Here is a 21,227-nt window from a genome sequence, read left to right as displayed (position 1 = left end):
ACACAAATATTTATTATTGAAACTACCTTTGATCTAGTTCAGTCTTATTAATCACTTAAACTCATTTTCGGGTTGTGATCTCATATTCTGATTTATATTAGGTTTCGGCCTACACATTTGAGGTCAGACAGCCAGTTCCATTGAGGAGCCTAATCACATGGCTTCAACAGGGTCAATAATAGTCTCAGTGACACAAAGCAACATGAGCTTTACCCTGTGACCCTGACAGGAGGCAAGGCAACTAGATATCCGGACCGGAAAACAAAGAAGGCACACATGCAATGTGCCAACTCTGCAAAACACCCTACAGTTTGCATAGGACAAGCGCCAACATTCAGTAGAATGCAGTCGATAAAGCTCGAATGTATACTCTGTATGGCATCTTTTCCGAATCGTCTGAAACCCGAACTCTCAAAGAGTATCTTAAATAGTCCAAAAGCAACCACCCCTTTTCGTGAACTAACACTTGCACTTGACTTTTTCCCCCACTTACTAGCTGTGAATATGCTGATAGGCTACTTTACTGAGGAAAAATCCTAAATGGCTCAAATGTAAATGTATTTCCCATCGAGGATGCATCTTGTGGTGTGACATTTATGTGGCATAAACGGTATAATGTAAAACTGTAAAAATAAGCAAATTTTCTGATTGTGAAACCATTTATGTGCCAGTTTCACAGTTCTGTGGAAGAGGACTGAAAACTGAAAGAACTCCGGTGGAGTTTTATATAACGAGTTAACACAACTCAAGTATGTTCAGCAGATTTTTCTTTCGTTTTTGTGTGGCTTAATTTGCGTGAAAATACACACATTTTTGTGATACTTAATTCGTCGAAAATACGCATTGTGCGGACTACATTTTTGGGGGGCAAACTTTTGATTTTTTTTTTGAAAGTTATTGGAGCAATGCATTTTGGGCAAAGATGTTCTACACTGCCTTTTTTTGTGTCCCACATTTATTTATGTAAAAACAAACATGGGACCCCCGAGTGGCGCAGTGGTCTAAGAACACTGCATCGCAGTGCTATGTAGCTGTGCCACTAGAGATTCTGGGTTCGATCCAGGCTCTGTCGTAGCCGCCGCGACGGGAGACACATGGGAAGGCGCACAATTGGCCAGCGTCGTCTGGGTTAGGGAGGGTTTGGCCGGCAGGGATGTCCTTGTCACATCGCGCAACTAAGCAACTCCTGTTGCGGGCAGGGTGCAGTGCATGCTGACACGGTCGCCAGGTGCACGGTGTTTTCCTCGACACATTGGTGTGGCTGGCTCCGGGTTAAGTGGGCATTGTGTCAAGAAGCAGTTGGGTTGGTTGGTTGGGTTGTGTTTCGGGGATGCATGGTTCTCGACCTTCGCCTCTCCCGAGTCCGTATGGGAGTTGCAGCGATGAGACAAGACTGTAACTATCAATTGGACACCACGAAATTGGGGAGAAAAAAGGGTAAAAGTTTAAAAAATAAAGATACACAGTTGAAGTCGGAAGTTTACATACACTTAGGTTGGATTCATTAAAACTCCATTTTTCAACCACTCCACAAATTTCTTGTTAACAAACTATAGTTTTGGCAAGTCGGTTAGGACATCGACTTGTGCTGACACAAGTAATTTTTCCAAACCATTGTTTGACAGAGATTATTTCCTATAACTTCACTGTATCACAATTCCAGTGGGTCAGAAGTTACATACACGAAGTTGTGTATGTAAATATATAATACACTGTGCCTTTAAACAGCTTGGAAAATTCAAGAAAATTATGTCATGGTTCTAAGAAGCTTCTGATAGGGCTAATTGACATCATTTGAGTCAATTGGAGTGTACCTGTGGATGTATTTCAAGGCCTACCTTTCAAACTCTGTGCCTCTTTGCTTGAACATCATGGGAAAATCAAAAGAAATCAGCCAAGACCTCGGAAAAATTATGTAGAACTTCACACGTCTGGTTCATCCTTGGGAGCAATTTTCCAAACGCCTAAAGGTACCACGTTCACTGTACAAACAACAGTACGCAAGTATAAATACCATGGACCAACGTAGCCGTCATACCGCTCAGGAAGGAGACCGGCTTCTGTCTTCTAGAGATGAATGTACTTTGGTGAGAAAATTGCAAATCAAATCCCAGAACCACAGCAAAGGACCTTGTGAAGATTGCTGGGAGGATACAGGTACAAAAAGTATCTATATCCACAGTAAAACGAGTCCTATATCGACATAATCTGAAAGGCTGCTCAAGCAAGGAAGAAGCCACTGCTCAAAACCACCATAAAAAAACAGAACTACGGTTTGAAACTGCACATGGGGACAAAGATCGTACTTTTTGGAGAAATGTCCTTGGAGAAATGTCCAAAAAATAGAACTGTTTGGCCATAATGACCATCATTATGTTTGGAGGAAAAAGGGGGAGGCTTGCAAGCCAAAGATCACCAATCCAATGTGAAGCACAGGGGAGGCAGCATCATGTTGTGGGGGTGCTTTGCTGCAGGAGGGACTGGTGCACTTCACAAAATAAAATGGCATCACGAGGCAGGAAATTATGTGGATATATTGAAGCAACACTTAAGAAAAGAGTCAGGAAGTTAAAGCTTGGTTGCAAATGGGTCTTTCAAATGGACATGACCCAAGCATACTTCCAAAGTAGTGGCAAAATGGCTTAAGGACAACAAAAGTCAAGGTATTGGAATGGCCCATCAACAAAGCCCTGACCTCAATCCAATAGAGCATTTGTGGGCAGAACTGAAAAAGCATGTGCGAGCAAGGAGGCCTACAAACCTGACTCAATTACACCAGCTCTGTCAGGAGGAATGGGCCAAAATTCACCCAACTTATCTTGGGAAGCTGTAGAAGGCTACCCAAAGCATTTGACCCAAGTTAAACAATGTAAAGGCAATGCTACCATTATACTAATTGAGTGTATGTAAACTTCTGACCACTGGGAATGTGATGAAAGAAATAAAAGCTGAAATTAATCATTCTCTCTACTATTATTTTGACATTTGACATTCTTAAAGACAGGGAATCTTTACTAGGATTAAATGTCAGGAATGTGAAAAACTGATGTTGAAATATATTTGGCTAAGGTGTTATGTAAACTTCTGACTTTATAATACAGAAACAATACCCCCCAAAATATAAATGTGTTAATTAACAACCCAATATTGTTAATCAACCAAGTTGTCAGTGAAAACTTCAATATAATAGTATCCTTACATTATTTTATTTAGATGGTTGCCATGCTTGTTTTTGTTTAATACTTTCGGATACTGGTGCTATGTCGGTTGACAGAATTGCAGTAAAAAAATGGTATTTGTCTTTTTTTGTGTGGTATCATCAATGAAGGTATTTGATCGTGGAATGGGAAGCATTTTCATGATGGGAAATTAATTAATCGATCGATAAATGTGGGGAAACAGAAAGACCTGCAAAAAAAAGACATGTTCGGTTTAATTCCCCTGCACACACATGAGCCCTGGTTAGAGTTCCTGTTGCAGCTTTCACTTTCCTTCAGCTACATTGGTGGCCGCGTTGGAATCACGTCCAGCTCACGTCTAGTTATAGTGATCTAGTGTGGGAAGCGTTCTGTTTTCAACATTGTGTGGGTGTAATTACATTGATTATCTAGTGGACATGGGTAGGTAACAATGGACGTGATGGCATAGACATACTTACTACAGGTGTGATCAAGCCTTACATCAAAGTTGCCTGAAGATGAATGGAAAGTGCTATGCTCTGACCAGTGATTCAGAAGAAAATCCTCTGTGACTTAACTTTATGTAAATGTCTACTTACCAGTGTGGACCCAAAACAAACACGTTCTACACATTGACAAACTACCTGTTTAAAGTGTTATCAACAACATGGTGTTCTTTTGTTACTGAAGCTTATTACATCTTATAAACCTGAGAAATGATACACATCAGATGGGTGTGGATCACCCATATGCCCCGTGTGGATCACCAATATCACCCATATGCCCGCCTGAGTGGCACAGCGGTCTAAGGCACTGCATCTCAGTGCAAGAGGCGTCACTGCAGTCTGGTTCAAAATACGGGCTGCATCACATCTAGCTGTGATTGGGAGTCCCATAGGGTGGCACACAATTGGCACAGCCAAGACAAGAGTTGGCTATAACATGAGTACAAAGAAAGTGAGTGTGTGTATAAGTGTGCAAGTGTTTGTGTGCGCTTGTGTGTATTATGGTGTGTATTATAATTTCCCATCATAAAAATGTATCCCCAATCATTATGAATGAAATTGTATAATGTACATGAAAAAGTGGATCCTTGTATTAAATGCATTATGAAGAAAAATAGTGTAATGTAGGCTCCCCGAAAATATACACATTATCAAGAAAAATCGTGTAGGCCTACTGTTGCCTACACGAAAATAAGGGGCTTTCTGACTACAAGTGCACCAGCATCCCAAGTATTAAGCGAAAACAAGCATAAAAAAAACAGTATTTGCGTTAATAATTAAAAAACTGGGTAAGGGCTACTATTATGTTATAATTATTTCGGGTGACAACCGTTGAATAACAATATGGTTTGTTTAAATAAGGCAGTTGTAGAACACATTGCAATGGGCACTCTAATAACTTTCAAAAGATTGTTCCCCAAAATGTGCCCCCCAAAAAATGTATTTAACCTGTAAATTAAATCGCACAAAAAATGTGTGTCTTTTCACACGAATTAAGCTTCACAGAAACGCACAAAAAACACACAAAATCTGCCAAAAATACTTTTTGAGTGTGAGACTGTGTTGAATGAGTTGCATGCGATCCAAGCCTTGAGGACCATAGAGTGAATGATTGTGTGTGCGCTCAACACATGCATGTGCGTTCATGTCATGCATCCTGGACCGTCCTGAAAGCTATTGTCATCAGAGGCACACTGCAAAACATTGGCTTAACCCACTCCCCTTGTAACCACAGCAACACTCGCCACACAATGAGTTACTTCTTATTTCTAAAACTTCTTTGAAATCACCTTCCCTCTTTTTTTTAGTGTCACCTGTATTCTCGTGTACTACTGTATTTATTAGAGACTTGAAAAATGTGTATTATGACAAGAGAGAATGCGGATGGGAAGAGCTAGCTACATGAGAGGGGAAACAGATATCGTACATACTGTAAACTGATCTAATGTATATGGCCATGGATCGTCACCCTAGACACATTTCACTTGCTCTCTCACACACCCTTTCGTTCAGCAAGGGCATCGGCAATCACTGTGGTGGAACTCATTCAGTGAAAGGTTAAAAGAATCGAAACGCATCTGTATTTCAGAACTAATGCTTCAAAATGCTTAGTAGGCGTCTAAAACATTTACATCCTGATACTTAGGCTGAATTCCATTTTCCCCTCCTTCTGTATTCTTCTCCCTCTCACACTTGTGTTCCCACAAACTCTCGCTAAAGCATTATTTTAAAAATGAATTGAAGGCCAATGCTGAAAACACATGTCCCAGACAACATACAATCTAATTGCAGTCCTAGTAAATGCCTCCATTTCCCTCACTCTAGACCCTGTCCCATTAATCTTTTCCATGACTCACATCACACCCCTTTTACCATCCCATGATCCGAGTATTCGCGCAATCTCTTGCTGAATATCCTCCCTTCTCAAACCTTCCATCTCTAAATCAATGCTAAAAAGAAACCCCAGGTCAGTACCACATAGGCGTCAGGGAAAAGCCTGTATCTTGGGCACCAGGTTCTTCTCAGCCCTTGGACTGAAGTGAGACCCTCCATGCGGGCGAGCCCATTTTGAACAGTGGTGAGTTCAGGCCTTCGTTTACTGAAGCTCCTCTGCAAGACCCAGACCAATAGAGCCCACAGAGCCCACGTTGCCATTGGAACCCAATACCACCAGCCCCGGCTGAGCTTTAATGCGGACTCATTAGCATTGGCGAACGGGATGTCCAAAAAGAGGGAAGAGGAGATGAGCCTTGTGGGACTGAGAATGGCCTTCTCCGGGTAGAGGTGAGCTAGGGAGAGGAGGGGGCCTGCGCATTTGGAGTTTGGTGTCTGTGTTGTTTCCGGTTAAGGAGTCAGACATCCGGGAGGAGAAACGGTCGTATGCGAAGTGGGTTGAAGGGTCAGCTCCTGTTCCAGTTGGGTTCCAACTCTGATTCAAATCCAAGTCCGCTACCAAGGCCCACCAGCCTGCCCATACCAGGCCCTGAGCTCAGTGGTGCCTGGTTAGGCCCTATGTCCGTTAGGGAGCCCGTACGGAACAGAGAGGGCCGCTGGCCTGGGCTATGGGGCCTTGGCCGTTTCTCCTGTGGTTGATCATCGATGCTGAACGATAGCTGGAGTATGAGGAGGGACCCTGTCCAGGCGCGAGGGGTTGTGGAGACGGTTGCTCTCCCTCCGTTTAGCAGAGAGGGGACGGCGAGTGTCTGGGGAAGAGTCACTGCCAAGGAGCTCTTCCTCATGACGATGCTGCTAAGAGCCGAGGCTCGGAGTGGGAGGTTGAGACCTCCACGGTTCCAATAGGTGGTCTCCAGCCTGCTGCTTCCTGTTGCTGCTGCTGTTGGAGCTGCTGTTGGAGCTTCATCAACTCCAGAGGGGAATGCATCTCCTTGGGGGCACTCCAGTTAGGCCAAGGTCTGCGGGCAGGTGTAGCGGCTGTTGGGGCCCTCCAGCAGAGACCCAGGTGCACCTGGGGAGATTTGGTATTGGTGGGGCTGGAGCTGGGGTGTCCTCCTCGATGGAGGCGGGAGGAGATGATGGAGGGGCGTGTGGTCCCCACGCAGCCTCCTCTGCCTCTGGGGAAGGTTAGGGTTCATGCTCTTCAGGGTGTCCACGCCAGGCTTCTATGTCGGGTATAGGGGAAGTCCGGGTCAGGGTCCGGGAGAGGAAGAGGGGGAGGTCCAAGGAGGAGGGGGAAGGGAGCAATCCACGCGTGTGGCTTGTACTTGCTCCGGAGTAGGAGTAACTGCTGCCTCTGCTGTAGTCCACGTTGTCAATGGTCTGACCCGCCGAGGAGAAATTTGAGACTGGGAGTGATTGCAAGTCCGCAGCCTGACTTTATCTTCCTTGCCATGGACTCTCCCTCCCTCCCCTCTTGCTCTACCTCTCTCTCTTCTCTGTCCTGAAATGTAAATGTATTTCCCATCGAGGATGCATCTTGTGGTGTGACATTTATGTGGCATAAACGGTAATCTAGATGTGTATAAGAGACAGATGTAAATGTATTTCCCATCGAGGATGCATCTTGTGGTGTGACATTTATGTGGCATAAACGGTATATGTAAACTGTAAAAATAAAACATAATGTCTGATTGTGAAACCATTTATGTGCCAGTTTCACAGTTCTGTAGAAGAGGCTGGAAAACTGAAAGAACTCCGGTGGAGTTTTATATAACGAGTTAACACAATCTCACACTCAATTCGTGCAAATGTGTACAAAAAGTATTTCAGCAGATTTCTTGCATTTTTGTGTGGCTTAATTTGTGTGAAAATACACACATTTTTGTGATACTTAATTAGTAGAAAAATACACCTTGTGCGACTAGATTTTTGGGGGGCAAACTTTGGAAAAATCTTTTGAAAGTTATTGGAGCAATGCATTTTGGGCAAAGATGTTCTACACTGCCTTTTTTTGTGTCCCACATTTATTTATGTAAAAAAACAAACATGGGMCCCCCGAGTGGCGCAGTGGTCTAAGACACTGCATCGCAGTGCTATGTAGCTGTGCCACTAGAGATTCTGGGTTCGATCCAGGCTCTGTCGTAGCCGGCCGCGACCGGGAGACACATGGGAAGGCGCACAATTGGCCCAGCGTCGTCTGGGTTAGGGGAGGGTTTGGCCGGCAGGGATGTCCTTGTCCCATCGCGCACTAGCAACTCCTGTTGCGGGCAGGGTGCAGTGCATGCTGACACGGTCGCCAGGTGCACGGTGTTTCCTCCGACACATTGGTGTGGCTGGCTTCCGGGTTAAGTGGGCATTGTGTCAAGAAGCAGTTGGGTTGGTTGGTTGGGTTGTGTTTCGGGGGATGCATGGTTCTCGACCTTCGCCTCTCCCGAGTCCGTATGGGAGTTGCAGCGATGAGACAAGACTGTAACTATCAATTGGACACCACGAAATTGGGGAGAAAAAAGGGTAAAAGTTTAAAAAATAAAATATACACAGTTGAAGTCGGAAGTTTACATACACTTAGGTTGGATTCATTAAAACTCATTTTTCAACCACTCCACAAATTTCTTGTTAACAAACTATAGTTTTGGCAAGTCGGTTAGGACATCGACTTTGTGCATGACACAAGTAATTTTTCCAACCATTGTTGACAGAGATTATTTCACTTATAATTCACTGTATCACAATTCCAGTGGGTCAGAAGTTTACATACACGAAGTTTTGTGTACTGTAAATATATAATACACTGTGCCTTTAAACAGCTTGGAAAATTCAAGAAAATTATGTCATGGTTCTAGAAGCTTCTGATAGGCTAATTGACATCATTTGAGTCAATTGGAGTGTACCTGTGGATGTATTTCAAGGCCTACCTTCAAACTCTGTGCCTCTTTGCTTGACATCATGGGAAAATCAAAAGAAATCAGCCAAGACCTCGGAAAAATTATGTAGAACTTCACACGTCTGGTTCATCCTTGGGAGCAATTTCCAAACGCCTAAAGGTACCACGTTCATCTGTACAAACAACAGTACGCAAGTATAAATACCATGGACCACGTAGCCGTCATACCGCTCAGGAAGGAGACCGCTTCTGTCTTCTAGAGATGAATGTACTTTGGTGAGAAAATTGCAAATCAATCCAGAACCACAGCAAAGGACCTTGTGAAGATGCTGGAGGATACAGGTACAAAAAGTATCTATATCCACAGTAAAACGAGTCCTATATCGACATAATCTGAAAGGCTGCTCAAGCAAGGAAGAAGCCACTGCTCAAAAACCACCATAAAAAAAACAGACTACGGTTTGAAACTGCACATGGGGACAAAGATCGTACTTTTTGGAGAAATGTCCTTGGAGAAATGTCCAAAAATAGAACTGTTTGGCCATAATGACCATCATTATGTTTGGAGGAAAAAGGGGGAGGCTTGCAAGCCAAAGATCACCAATCCCGAATGTGGAAGCCACAGGGAGGCAGCATCATGTTGTGGGGGTGCTTTGCTGCAGGAGGGACTGGTGCACTTCACAAAATAGATGGCATCACGAGGCAGGAAAATTATGTGGATATATTGAAGCAACATCTTAAGAAAAGAGTCAGGAAGTTAAAGCTTGGTTGCAAATGGGTCTTYCAAATGGACAATGACCCCAAGCATACTTCCAAAGTAGTGGCAAAATGGCTTAAGGACAACAAAGTCAAGGTATTGGAATGGCCATCACAAAGCCCTGACCTCAATCCAATAGARCATTTGTGGGCAGAACTGAAAAAGCATGTGCGAGCAAGGAGGCCTACAAACCTGACTCAATTACACCAGCTCTRTCAGGAGGAATGGGCCAAAATTCACCCAACTTATCTTGGGAAGCATGTRGAAGGCTACCCAAAGCATTTGACCCAAGTTAAACAATKTAAAGGCAATGCTACCATATACTAATTGAGTGTRTGTAAACTTCTGACCCACTGGGAATGTGATGAAAGAAATAAAAGCTGAAATTAATCATTCTCTCTACTATTATTTTGACATTTKACATTCTTAAAGACAGGGAATCTTTACTAGGATTAAATGTCAGGAAATGTGAAAAACTGAGTTGAAATRTATTTGGCTAAGGTGTATGTAAACTTCTGACTTTATATACAAAACAATACCCCCCAAAATATAAATGTGTTAATTAACAACCCAATATTGTTAATCAACCAAGTTGTCAGTGAAATACTTMTAATATAATAGTATCCTTACATTATTTTTATTTAGATGGTTGCCAATGCTTGTTTTTGTTTAATACTTTCGGATACTGGTGCTATGTCGGTTGACAGATTGCAGTAAAAAATKGTATTTGTCTTTTTTTGTGTGGTATCAATCAATGAAGGTATTTGATCGTGGAATGGGGAARCATTTTCATGATGGGAAATTAATTAATCGATCGATAAATGTGGGGAAACAGAAGACCTGCAAAAAAAGACATGTTCGGTTTAAATTCCCCTGCCACACATGAGCCCTGGTTAGAGTTCCTGTTGCAGCTTTCACTTTCTTACGCTACATTGGTGGCMGCGTTGGGATCACGTCCAGCTCACGTCTAGTTATGTGATCTAGTGGTGGGAAGCRTTCTGTTTTTCAACATTGTGTTGGGTGTAATTACATTGATATATCTAGTGGACAATGGGTAAGCAACAATGGACGTGATGGATAGACATACTTACTACAGGTGTGATCAAGCCTTTACATCAAAGTTGCCTGAAGATGAATGGAAAGTGCTATGCTCTGACCAGTGATTCAGAAGAAAATCCTCTGTGACTTAACTTATGTAAATGTCTACTTACCAGTGTGGACCCAAAACAAACACGTTCTACACATTGACAAACTACCTGTTTAAAGTGTTATCACAAACATGGTGTTCTTTTGTTACTGAAGCTTATACATCTTATAACCTGACAATGATCCACATCAGATGGGTGTGGATCACCCATATGCCCGTGTGGATCACCAATATCACCCATATGCCCGCCTGAGTGGCACAGYGGTCTAAGGCACTGCATCTCAGTGCAAGAGGCGTCACTGCAGTCCCTGGTTCAAATACGGGCTGCATCACATCTAGCTGTGATTGGGAGTCCCATAGGGTGGCACACAATTGGCACAGCCAAGACAAGAGTTGGCTATAACATGAGTACAAAGAAAGTGAGTGTGTGTATAAGTGTGCAAGTGTTTGTGTGCGCTTGTGTGTATTATGGTGTGTATTATAATTTCCCATCATAAAAATGTATCCCCAATCATTATGAATGAAATTGTATAATGTACATGAAAAAGTGGATCCTTGTATTAAATGCATTATGAAGAAAATAGTGTAATGTAGGCTCCCCGAAATATGAAACACATTATCAAGAAAATCGTGTAGGCCTACTGTTGCCTACACGAAAATAAGGGCTTTCTGACTACAAGTGCACCAGCATCCCAAAGTATTAAGCGAAAACAAGCATAAAAAACAGTATTTGCRTTAATAAATAAAAAAACTGTGTAAGGCTACTATTATGTTATAATTATTTCGGGTGACAACCTGGTTGAATAACAATATTGGTTTGTTTAAAATAAGGCAGTGTAGAACAACATTGCAATGGGCACTCTAATAACTTTCAAAAGATTGTTCCCAAAATGTGCCCCCCAAAAAATGTATTTTACCTGTAAATTAAATCGCACAAAAATGTGTGTCTTTTCACACGAATTAAGCTTCACAGAAACGCACAAAAACACACAAAATCTGCCAAAATACTTTTTGGAGTGTGAGACTGTGTTGAATGAGTTTAGCATGCGATCCAAGCCTTGAGGACCATAGAGTGAATGATTGTGTGTGCGCTCACACATGCATGTGCGTTCATGTCRTGCATGCCTGGACCCGTCCTGAAAGCTATTGTCATCAGAGGCACACTGCAAAACATTGGCTTAACCCACTCCCCTTGTAACCACAGCAACCCTCGCCACACAATGAGTTACTTCTTTATTTCTAAAACTTCTTATGAAATCACCTCCCTCTTTTAGTGTCACCTGTATTCTCGTGTACTACTGTATTTATTAGAGACTTGAAAATGTGTATTATGACAAGAGAGAATGCGGATGGGAAGAGCTAGCTACATGAGAGGGGAGAACAGATATCGTACATACTGTAAACTGATCTAATGTATATGGCCATGGATCGTCACCCTAGACACATTTCACTGCTCTCTCACACACCCTTTCGTTCAGCAAGGGCATCGGCATCACTGTGGTGGAACTCATTCAGTGAAAGGTTAAAAARAATCGAAACGCATCTGTATTTCAGAACTAATGCTCAAATGCTTAGTAGGCGTCTAAAACATTTACATCCTGCATACTTAGGCTGAATTCCATTTCCCCTCCTTCTGTATTCTTCTCCTCTCACACTTGTGTTCCCACAAACTCTCGCTAAGCATTATTTAAAAAATGAATGAAGCCAATGCTGAAACACATGTCCCAGACAAATACAATCTAATTRCAGTCCTAGTAAATGCCTCCATTTCCCTCACTCTAGACCCTGTCCCATTAGTCTTTTCCATGACTCACATCACACCCCTTTTACCATCCCCATGATCCGAGTATTCRCGCAATCTCTTGCTGAAATATCCTCCCTTCTCAAACCTTCCATCTCTAAATCAATGCTAAAAAGAAACCCCCAGGTCAGTACTCACATAGGCGTCAGGGAAAGCCCTGTACTTGGGCACCAGGTTCTTCTCAGCCTCTGGACTGAAGTGAGACCCTCCATGGGGCGAGCCCATGTTGAACAGTGGTGAGTTCAGGCCTTCGTTACTGAAGCTCCTCTGCAGACCCAGACCAATAGAGCCCACAGAGCCCACGTTGCCATTGGAACCCATACCACCCAGCCCCGGGCTGAGCTTTAATGCGGACTCATTAGCATTGGCGAAAGACCTGTGGATGTCCAGAGATGAGCTTGTGGGACTGAGAAGGCCTTCTCGGGTAGAGGTGAAGCTAGGGAGAGGAGGGGGCCTGCKCATTYGAGAGTTGGTGTCTGTGTTGTTTCCGGTTAAGGAGTCAGACATCCGGGAGGAGAAACGGTCGTAGCGGAAGTGGGTTGAAGGGTCAGYTCCTGTTCCAGTTTGGGTTCCAACTCCWGATTCAAATCCAAGTCCGCTACCAGGCCCACCAGCCATGCCCATACCAGGCCCTGAGCTCATGTGGTCCTGGTTAGGCCCTATGTCCGTTAGGGAGCCCGTACGGAACAGAGAGGGCCGCTGGCCTGGGCTATGGGCCTTGCCGTTCTCCTGTGGTTGATCAATCGATGCTGAACGATAGCTGGAGTAGAGGAGGGACCTGTCCAGGCGCGAGGGGTTTGGAGACTGGTTGCTGCTCCCTCCGTTTAGCAGAGGGGACGGCGAGTGCTCTGGGGAAGAGTCACTGCCCAAGGAGCTCTTCCTCATGACGATGCTGCTAAGAGCCGAGGCTCGGAGTGGGAGGTTGAGACCTCCACGGTTCCAATGGTGGTCTCCAGCCTGCTGCTCCTGTTGCTGCTGCTGTTGGAGCTGCTGTTGGAGCTTCATCAACTCCAGAGGGGAATGCATCTCCTTGGGGGCACTCCAGTTGAGGCCAAGGTCTGCGGGCAGGTTGTAGCGGCTGTTGGGGCCCTCCAGCAGAGACCCAGGTGGCACCTGGGGAGATTTGGTATTGGTGGGGCTKGAGCTGGGGGTGTCCTCCTCGATGGAGGGCAGGGAGGAGATGATGGAGGGGGCGGTGGTCCCACGCAGCCTCCTCTGCCTCTGGGGAAGGTTAGGGTTCATGCTCTTCAGGGTGTCCACCAGGCTCTCTATGTCGCGGTTATAGGGGGAGTCCGGGTCAGGGGTCACGGGAGAGGAAGAGGGGGAAGGGTCCAAGGAGGAGGGGGAAGGGAGCAGATCCACGCGTGTGGCCTTGTACTGTCCGGAGTAGGAGTAACTGCTGCCTCTGCTGTAGTCCACGTTGTCAATGGTCTGACCCGCCGAGGAGAARTTTGAGACTGGGAGTGATTGCAAGTCGCAGCCTGACTTTATCTTCCTTGCCATGGACTCTCCCTCCCTCCCCTCTTGCTCTACCTCTCTCTCTCTCTGTCCTGCAGGTGCAGTGGCTAGCTCCTCCTCCCACTCCTTCCTACTCCCCCTGCCTGTTCCTGCCTCTGGCTCGCTACTCTCCCGGGTCAACTGAACTTCGCTCCTGTCACTCAACCAGCGGCCGTTGCCGGGGGAACGGGGTGTCTCTGAGGAGAGGGAGGACAAGCCAGGTTCTTGGAATGGCGGCCCGTGAGARGTGAGTGTGTACACAGAGAGGGAGGGGGAGAGGGAGGAGTAGTGTCCCTCGTATGTGGACACTCTTGACTCATCTGACTGAGAGTCAGAGCGCCAGGACTCCCCTGTGGGTTCGAAAGTAGTTTGCACCCCCTCGTACAGGTTCCTCCATTTGTATTCTGGTGCGACTGGACCTAGGTCACTTTCAGTTCTATTCGGATCATTGACAGTGCTTTCACTGTAGTCCACACTGTCTTCAGTGTGGTCTGTGGTGTCATTGTCAGTGACCAGGGAAACTTTGCGGAAGCCCTGTTTTGATTTGTCTATGCCCTTGTGGGTGGGAGAGGGTCTTAGAGTGAGGGTGGAACTGTATGACTTCATCTCGCTGTCTGACTCCAGATCAGCCACTATCTGCTGAATTTCTGAATCGGAGTCCTCAGAGTCTTCTAAAGCTGTACTGAGAACAGCTGAAGCATCCAGAGACCTAACAGACAGAATGACACATGTTAATAATTGTCATTGACCAACCATGGAAGTGTGTTAAGGACTGTTTTGTCAAGAGGTGGTGATTATCTAGACGAGCTATGCAAATTATAGAGGTGAACTTTAGGTATGCAGTAAAAAATGTTAACAGAAGCTAGGCTACATGCTTAACAGTTGCATTCACTSTGGTGGGCCAATTTATATTTTCTTCCTAAAACGTAGTGAGGCACAAAAAAACGCACACAGAACTTCTATAATGTCAACAGCTCCACAGACTCTTTCGGTACCTATAGGCCTACACACATTGCAACAATGTGGTTTAAACGGAGATTAGCTTGTGTTTGCAATGTTCCATGAAGAGTTGACGAAAGCTAAAAGGTTACTTTAAAAGTCAACAGGTTTCAAATGATACCATGCCCAACCCACTGTCGTGATACTACTGTCGATGTAACTCTGTTAAATCACRTTTGAGCTTGAATGTCACAGGTTAACTATCAGGCAATGTTGAAATGACTTCGAAATGAATCACCATTTCTCCTCACSTCCAAATGTGCAAAGAACTCCAAACAAAGTGTGACAGGTAAAGTCATCTTTGTATCCCAGTACTATTCCACGTGTCAAATAACATTTAACAGCTAATTACTGTTATGTTCAAGCTCTTTGCGCTGGGAGAACTTTCCGGCAGTGACATTAACCAAAGTGCCCTACCTACTCTTCACGGAAGGGGTGGGTGCTTTCCAGAAGCACTGGAGAAGGTCATAAGATTAAACAATAGCAGTGGGTTGCGATTAACCTAATCACAAACCTGTTGGGCGTACGACCGGAGTTCTCTCATATGTCAAATCAAAACACACAGATATCAGACATGTGTTCCTCATAGGTCACTGYTGCATACTTACTATGTTTGTCGGTATGACTAATAACGGTCTTTTAGCAGCACGGTATCCCTTTCATTGGATAGTCCATCTGTAGATGCTCTACAGACTAGTCATTAACATTTCAACTAACTATCTACTAACCCTAACCTTAATCTTTATCCTAACCCTAAAATCAACCTACCCTACCCTAACCCTTATATCTAACCCTAACCTTAATCTTTATCCTAACCCTAAAATCAACCCTACCCTAACCCTTATTCTAACCCTAACCTTAATCTTTATCCTAACCCTAAATCAACCCTACCCTAACCCTTATTCTAACCCTAACCTTATCATATCCTAACCCTAAATCAACCCACCCTAACCCTTATTCTAACCCTAACCTAATCTTTATCCTATCCCTAAAATCAAACCCTACCCTAACCCTTATTCTAACCCTAACCTTAATCTTTATCCTACCCTAAAATCAACCCGCCCCTAACCCTTATTCTAACCTTAATCTTTATCCTAACCCTAAAACAACCGACCCTAACCGACCCTAACCCTAACTTAAGCTTTATCCTAACCCTAAAATCAACCCACCCTAACCCTTATTCTAACCCTAACCTTAATCTTTACCCTAACCCTAACCCTTATTCTAACCCTAACCCTAACCTTAATCTTTATCCTAACCCTAAAATCAACCCTACCCTAACCCTTATTCTAACCCTAACCGTAACCTTAGCCAGCAGTCGCTTATCAACAGATAGTTTGTTGATAGTATGACCATGTACGAGAGCATCCACAGATGGACTATCCAAATAAAGTGTGACCGATGCTTTTATCCAAAGAGACTGACAGAGACGTCAGCATTGACGGTGACACGTGTGTTCAGTATGTGGTCCACGTGGGTATTGAAACTACGACCCTGATGTTGCCAGCACCATGCTCTAACCCAGTGGTTTATAAACCCCTCCAGAAACCTAACCATTTTGTTGTAGCCCTGAACTAACACAGTGTTTGTCAATCCTGGTCCTGTGGATCCAAAGGGGTGCACGTTTGAGTTTTTTCCCTAGCACTCACACACTGCACTCAACTAATCAACTCCTCAACAAGCCTTTGACTTGAATCAGGTGTGCGAGTGCYAGGGCAAAAACAAAAAATGTGCACCCATTTGGGGCACCAGGACCAGGATTTAGAAGCACTGAACTAACTYACCTGATTCAGGTAATCAAGGGCTTGATAAATAGTTGACAAGTTGAACCCGGTTTGCCAGCCTTGGAATAGTTCAAATACATGGAACGGATTAGTGTCCCAGAGGAGAGGATAAAAAAACCCTGCTCTAACACGGGGTTTCCCAAACTCTGTCCTGGGACTCCCCTGGGTGCACATTCAGTTTTTTACGAACTAGCACTACACAGCTGATTCAAATATCCAACTCATCATCAAGCTTTGATGATTTGAATCAGCCGTGTAGGGCTAGAACAAAAACCAAAACATGCACTCATGGGGGACCCCAGGACCGAGTTTGGGAAACCCTGCTCTGACCCACTGAACCATTAGAACCACTGACCACGTTTACATGTGCACAGTATTCTGGAAAGTAGCTCAAATCCCGCTTAAGTTCTTATTCGGAATAAGCTGTTTACATGCACCTTTGATATCCACCTCATGAGTATCCCTGTGTCCATGAATAAACAGAATATTCCTCATTAAGTATATGGGTTAAATTGAATAGTAACTGAAATATGGACACTGACTGCAGGCCTATAACCTTTCAMATGTAGATTAATATAATATGAAATCCTGCAGAAWTATGCATTTTTTGCAGTGATATTATACAATATATGTTAATTTTGTCTAGGGAATAGGAGTGGAGAAATATGATTTCTTTCTTTCGGCATCTCTTAAAACCTCTACGGGATCGGCGTCTCTATACCTTGACGGTTGTTGCTAACGTGTGCTAATGTGACTACAATAACGTTGTCAGTAACATCCAACAATCCAGGACATAGACATGTCTTATATGAGCAGAAAGCTTAAATTMTTGATAATCTAACTGCACTGTCCAATTTACAGTAGCTATWACAGTGAAAAAATACAATGCTATTGTTTGAGGAGAGTGCACAACAACAAAACGYYTTTATCACGGCACTTGGTTTGATACATTCACCTCTGAAGGTAWATAATGTACTTACATTCAGTAATCTTGCTCTGATTTGTCATCCTGAGGGTCCCAGAGATAAAATGTAGCATAGTTTTGTTTGATAAAATTAATTGTTATATTCAAATGTAGGAACTGGGTTCTAAAGTTTGAATCCCTGCTGTTTCTGGCAGTACCCAAGTAATCATCAATTCTAAGCACAGCTGCACGTGACCGGATCGCCAATAGTAAATTATAGTAAATKAATTACAGTAGGCTAAATTATWATGGTGGATCGAACTGCGCAKGTAGCCAACTTTTTGAAGTGAYTTGTTTGACAATCAGATGAAAACATCATCACACAACACCCATGATATGCGAAACTGAGCCTGAGCACACCGCAAAAACAACAGTAAACGGAACAAGATGTTTACATGACACAGTCTCCAGTCTTAGATCAGCATAGCCCAAGCATCATATACTGGTTTCTCATAACCGGGATACAAGCTTTTCCAGTTATTGTAAACGGGATATGATGTTTATATGCGTCAACTCAAAAATAGAATACTTGAGTATCCCAAATAATAACGACACGTTGGTGTGCATTTAAACACGGTCACTGACTCACGATTAGATGACGCAGAAGCCTTTTCATTTAGCGGTCAACAAAAAGTAGTCGGTCTGTTCAAACATGCAGGGTCTCTCTCCAGGGACACTTACAACTAGACAGATTCATCATAAAGTGCACAATATGCAAACTACTAGAGCCCTCAAACTCAACGCTGGACCTCGAAGCCAGTTTCAATGCATTTTTTTCCATCAGGGACTGATTTAGAACTGGGACAGACACCAGATGTTTTGCAATTCGTTATCAGGTAGAACAGAAAACCAGCAGGCTTTGGACTTTGTAGGGTAAGAGTTGAATACTCCTGTACTAGAGAGACAAGTGGAGTGACAACACAGACGTAAGCATCCAATCTAAACTCAAAAAAAATAAACGGCCCTTTTTCAGGACCATTTCAAAGATAATTCGTAAAACTTCAAATAACTTCACAGATCTTCAKTGTAAAGGGTTTAAACACTGTTTCCCATGCTTGTTCAATGAACCATGAACAATTAATGAACATGCACCTGTGGAACGGTCATTAAGACACTAACAGCTTACAGACGGTAGGCAATTAAGGTCGCAGTTATGAAAACTTAGGACAGTAAAGAGGCTTTTCTACTGACTCTGAAAAACACCAAAAGAAAGATGCCCAGGGTCCCTGCTCATCTGCAAAAACGTGCCTTAGGCATGCTGCAAGGAGGCATGAGGACTGCAGATGTGGCCAGGGCAATAAATTGCAATGTCCGTACTGTGAGACGCCTAAGACAGCGCTACAGGGAGACAGGGCGGACAGCTGATCGTCCTCGCAGTGGCAGACCATGTGTAACAACACCTGCACAGGATCAGTACATCCGAACATCACACCTGCGGGACAGGTACAGGATGGCAACAACAACGGCCCAAGTTCCACCAGGAAAGCACAATCCCTCCATCAGTACTCAGACTGTCCACAATAGGCTGAGAGGCTGGACTGAGGGCTTGTAGGCCTGTTGTAGGCAGGTCCTCASCAGACATCACCGGCAACAACGTCGCCTATGGGCACAAACCCACCATCACTGGACCAGACAAGACTGGTAAAAAGTGCTCTTCACTGACGAGTTGTGGTTCTGTCTCACCAGGGGTGATGGTCGGATTTGTGTTTATCGTAGAAGTAATGAGCGTTACTCTGGAGCGGAATCGATTTGGAGGTGGAGGGTCCGTCACAGTCTGGGGCGGTGTGTCACAGCATCATCGGACTGAGCTTGTTGTCATTGCAGGCAATCTCAATGCTGTGCCTTACAGGGAAGACACCCTCCTCCCTYATGTGGTACCCTTCCTGCAGGCTCATCCTGACATGACCCTCCAGCATGACAATGCCACCTGCCATACTGCTCGTGATTTCCTGCAAGACAGGAATGTCAGTCTTCTGCCATGGCCAGCGAAGAGCCTGGATCTCAATCCCATTGAGCACATCTGGGACCTGTTGGATCGGAGGGTGAGGGCTAGGGCCATTCCCCCCAGAAATGTCCAGGAACTTGCAGGTGCCTTGGTGGAAGAGTGGGGTAACATCTCACAACAAGAACTGGCAAATCTGGTGCAGTACATGAGGAGGAGATGCACTGCAGTACTTAATGCAGCTGGTGGCCACACCAGATACTGACTGTTACTTTTGATTTTTTACCCCCCATTTGTCCAGGGACACATTATTCCATTTCTGTTAGTCACATGTCTGTGGAACTTGTTCAGTTTATGTCTCAGTTGTTGAATCTTGTGTAAATATTTGTATGAACATATGTTAAGTTTGCTGAAAATAAACGTAGTTGACMGTGAGAGGACGMTYCTYTTTTTGCTGAGTTTATGTTTTACAGACTAAACAGCAGTCCTTTTGTGAACCGACARCCAATGTTTACCTACAGTAAATGGAGTTCATCTATCCTCACAACTCCTCCTTCATTTCATACTACCACTTCGGAAAAATTTGACAGCACATCMCCACAACAATGCCATTCTGTAGCAGTGTTTTTTTCCCCTAAACCATTTCCAACTTCTCTCCGGTGTGTGTCTTGGTAGCCTGCTATGCTACTTCTCCATCCCTCCGTTTCAGCAGTTAACTCAGCTCATCACCACACCTGCACCCCGGGGAAGACAGAAGGGCTTAATAGCTACCACATACCACTGCACCTCCCTGCTGGAACATGAAGTTGTATAGAGCGACTGCCCCTAAAAAGCAACTTCTAGTTTTTTTTAAATGGCTGATGTGGCATCGAACGGAGTCCAACGTTTACTCTAGTGTCAAAATTGACTACAAAATGTAAATAGGATAATTTTGGTCATGAAGTCAGTCTTGTCCAAAACTAAGATTTGCAATATAGAAAAAAATGGAATGTCATGGAATGAAGGGTACCGTAACAGTTTTCCGTGGGTTGGGTTTATTTTAATCCTGCCCACWGCTKGCAGCACCCAAGTAATCAATTCTGAGCGCAGCTGCATGCGACCCGATCGTAATGCCCATGGTCAATTTGGTTTGACATTCAATATCCCTATGGGGATAGTTAGGGACCATCAGTAAATTACACAACATACATGGGACTATATTTTAAAAGGTCAATCGCTCCACATTACAATGACTTAACCTCAAACCAACTATACATTTTAGAAATTAATATACAAATATTGAAAGCATATAATGAGATGTGCAACATGAAAATATTGTCCCATTTACATTGCGTAATTTATTGACGGTCCCTAACTATCCCCAGAGATAGGCTATCCAAAGTCAAACCAACTTTGCCACAGTCGCACACCACCCGGCTGAAGCTAATGTATGAAATCACCTGAGAACACACACAAGTGACACCCACATCAAACCACACCCCGAAATCAACTCACGTTTGAATTCAATCACGGCTGCTAGCATTTCTTATTGAACCAAATCTAAAACGAGGYCAAATTAGGAAGGCCCTATAAACGTCAGACCAACACRAACTCACAATCATCTGCTTCAACATGAAAAATTGGAAATTCACGCATATGCAGACACACCTGTGCTGGCGGCGAGGTGCCAGGAAAATAATTTGTCCCTCAACGATAAAAAAAGGAAKGATCTTATTGTGGACTACAGGAGACAGGAGAGGGAGCACATCCCATCCTCTTCGAAGGGGGCCACAGTGGAGGGGTCAAAAGCTTCAAATTCCTCGGCCTGCACATCACTGAGGACCTAAAATGGTCTCACCTAACTGACATCGTGGTGAATAAGGTGCAATAGC

General features: G+C 44.1%; 1 protein-coding gene across 1 annotated transcript in view; it reads right to left on the bottom strand.

Annotated features, from left to right (window-relative positions):
- Window positions 1–21,227, bottom strand: part of LOC111955146 (serine-rich adhesin for platelets-like) — a 90,253-nt gene that overhangs the window by 22,188 nt on the left and 46,838 nt on the right. The window contains exon 4 of the mRNA XM_023975246.2: window positions 12,309–14,376. Within this exon, the coding sequence (XP_023831014.1) occupies window positions 12,309–14,376 (2,068 nt within the window). The remainder of the gene's footprint in view (window positions 1–12,308; window positions 14,377–21,227) is intronic.

This window comes from Salvelinus sp. IW2-2015, linkage group LG30 (assembly GCF_002910315.2).
Source record: "Salvelinus sp. IW2-2015 linkage group LG30, ASM291031v2, whole genome shotgun sequence".
Taxonomy (NCBI): Eukaryota; Metazoa; Chordata; class Actinopteri; order Salmoniformes; family Salmonidae; genus Salvelinus; species Salvelinus sp. IW2-2015.
Note: the sequence above shows the minus strand (reverse complement) of the source record. Positions and strands in the feature narration are given on the sequence as shown.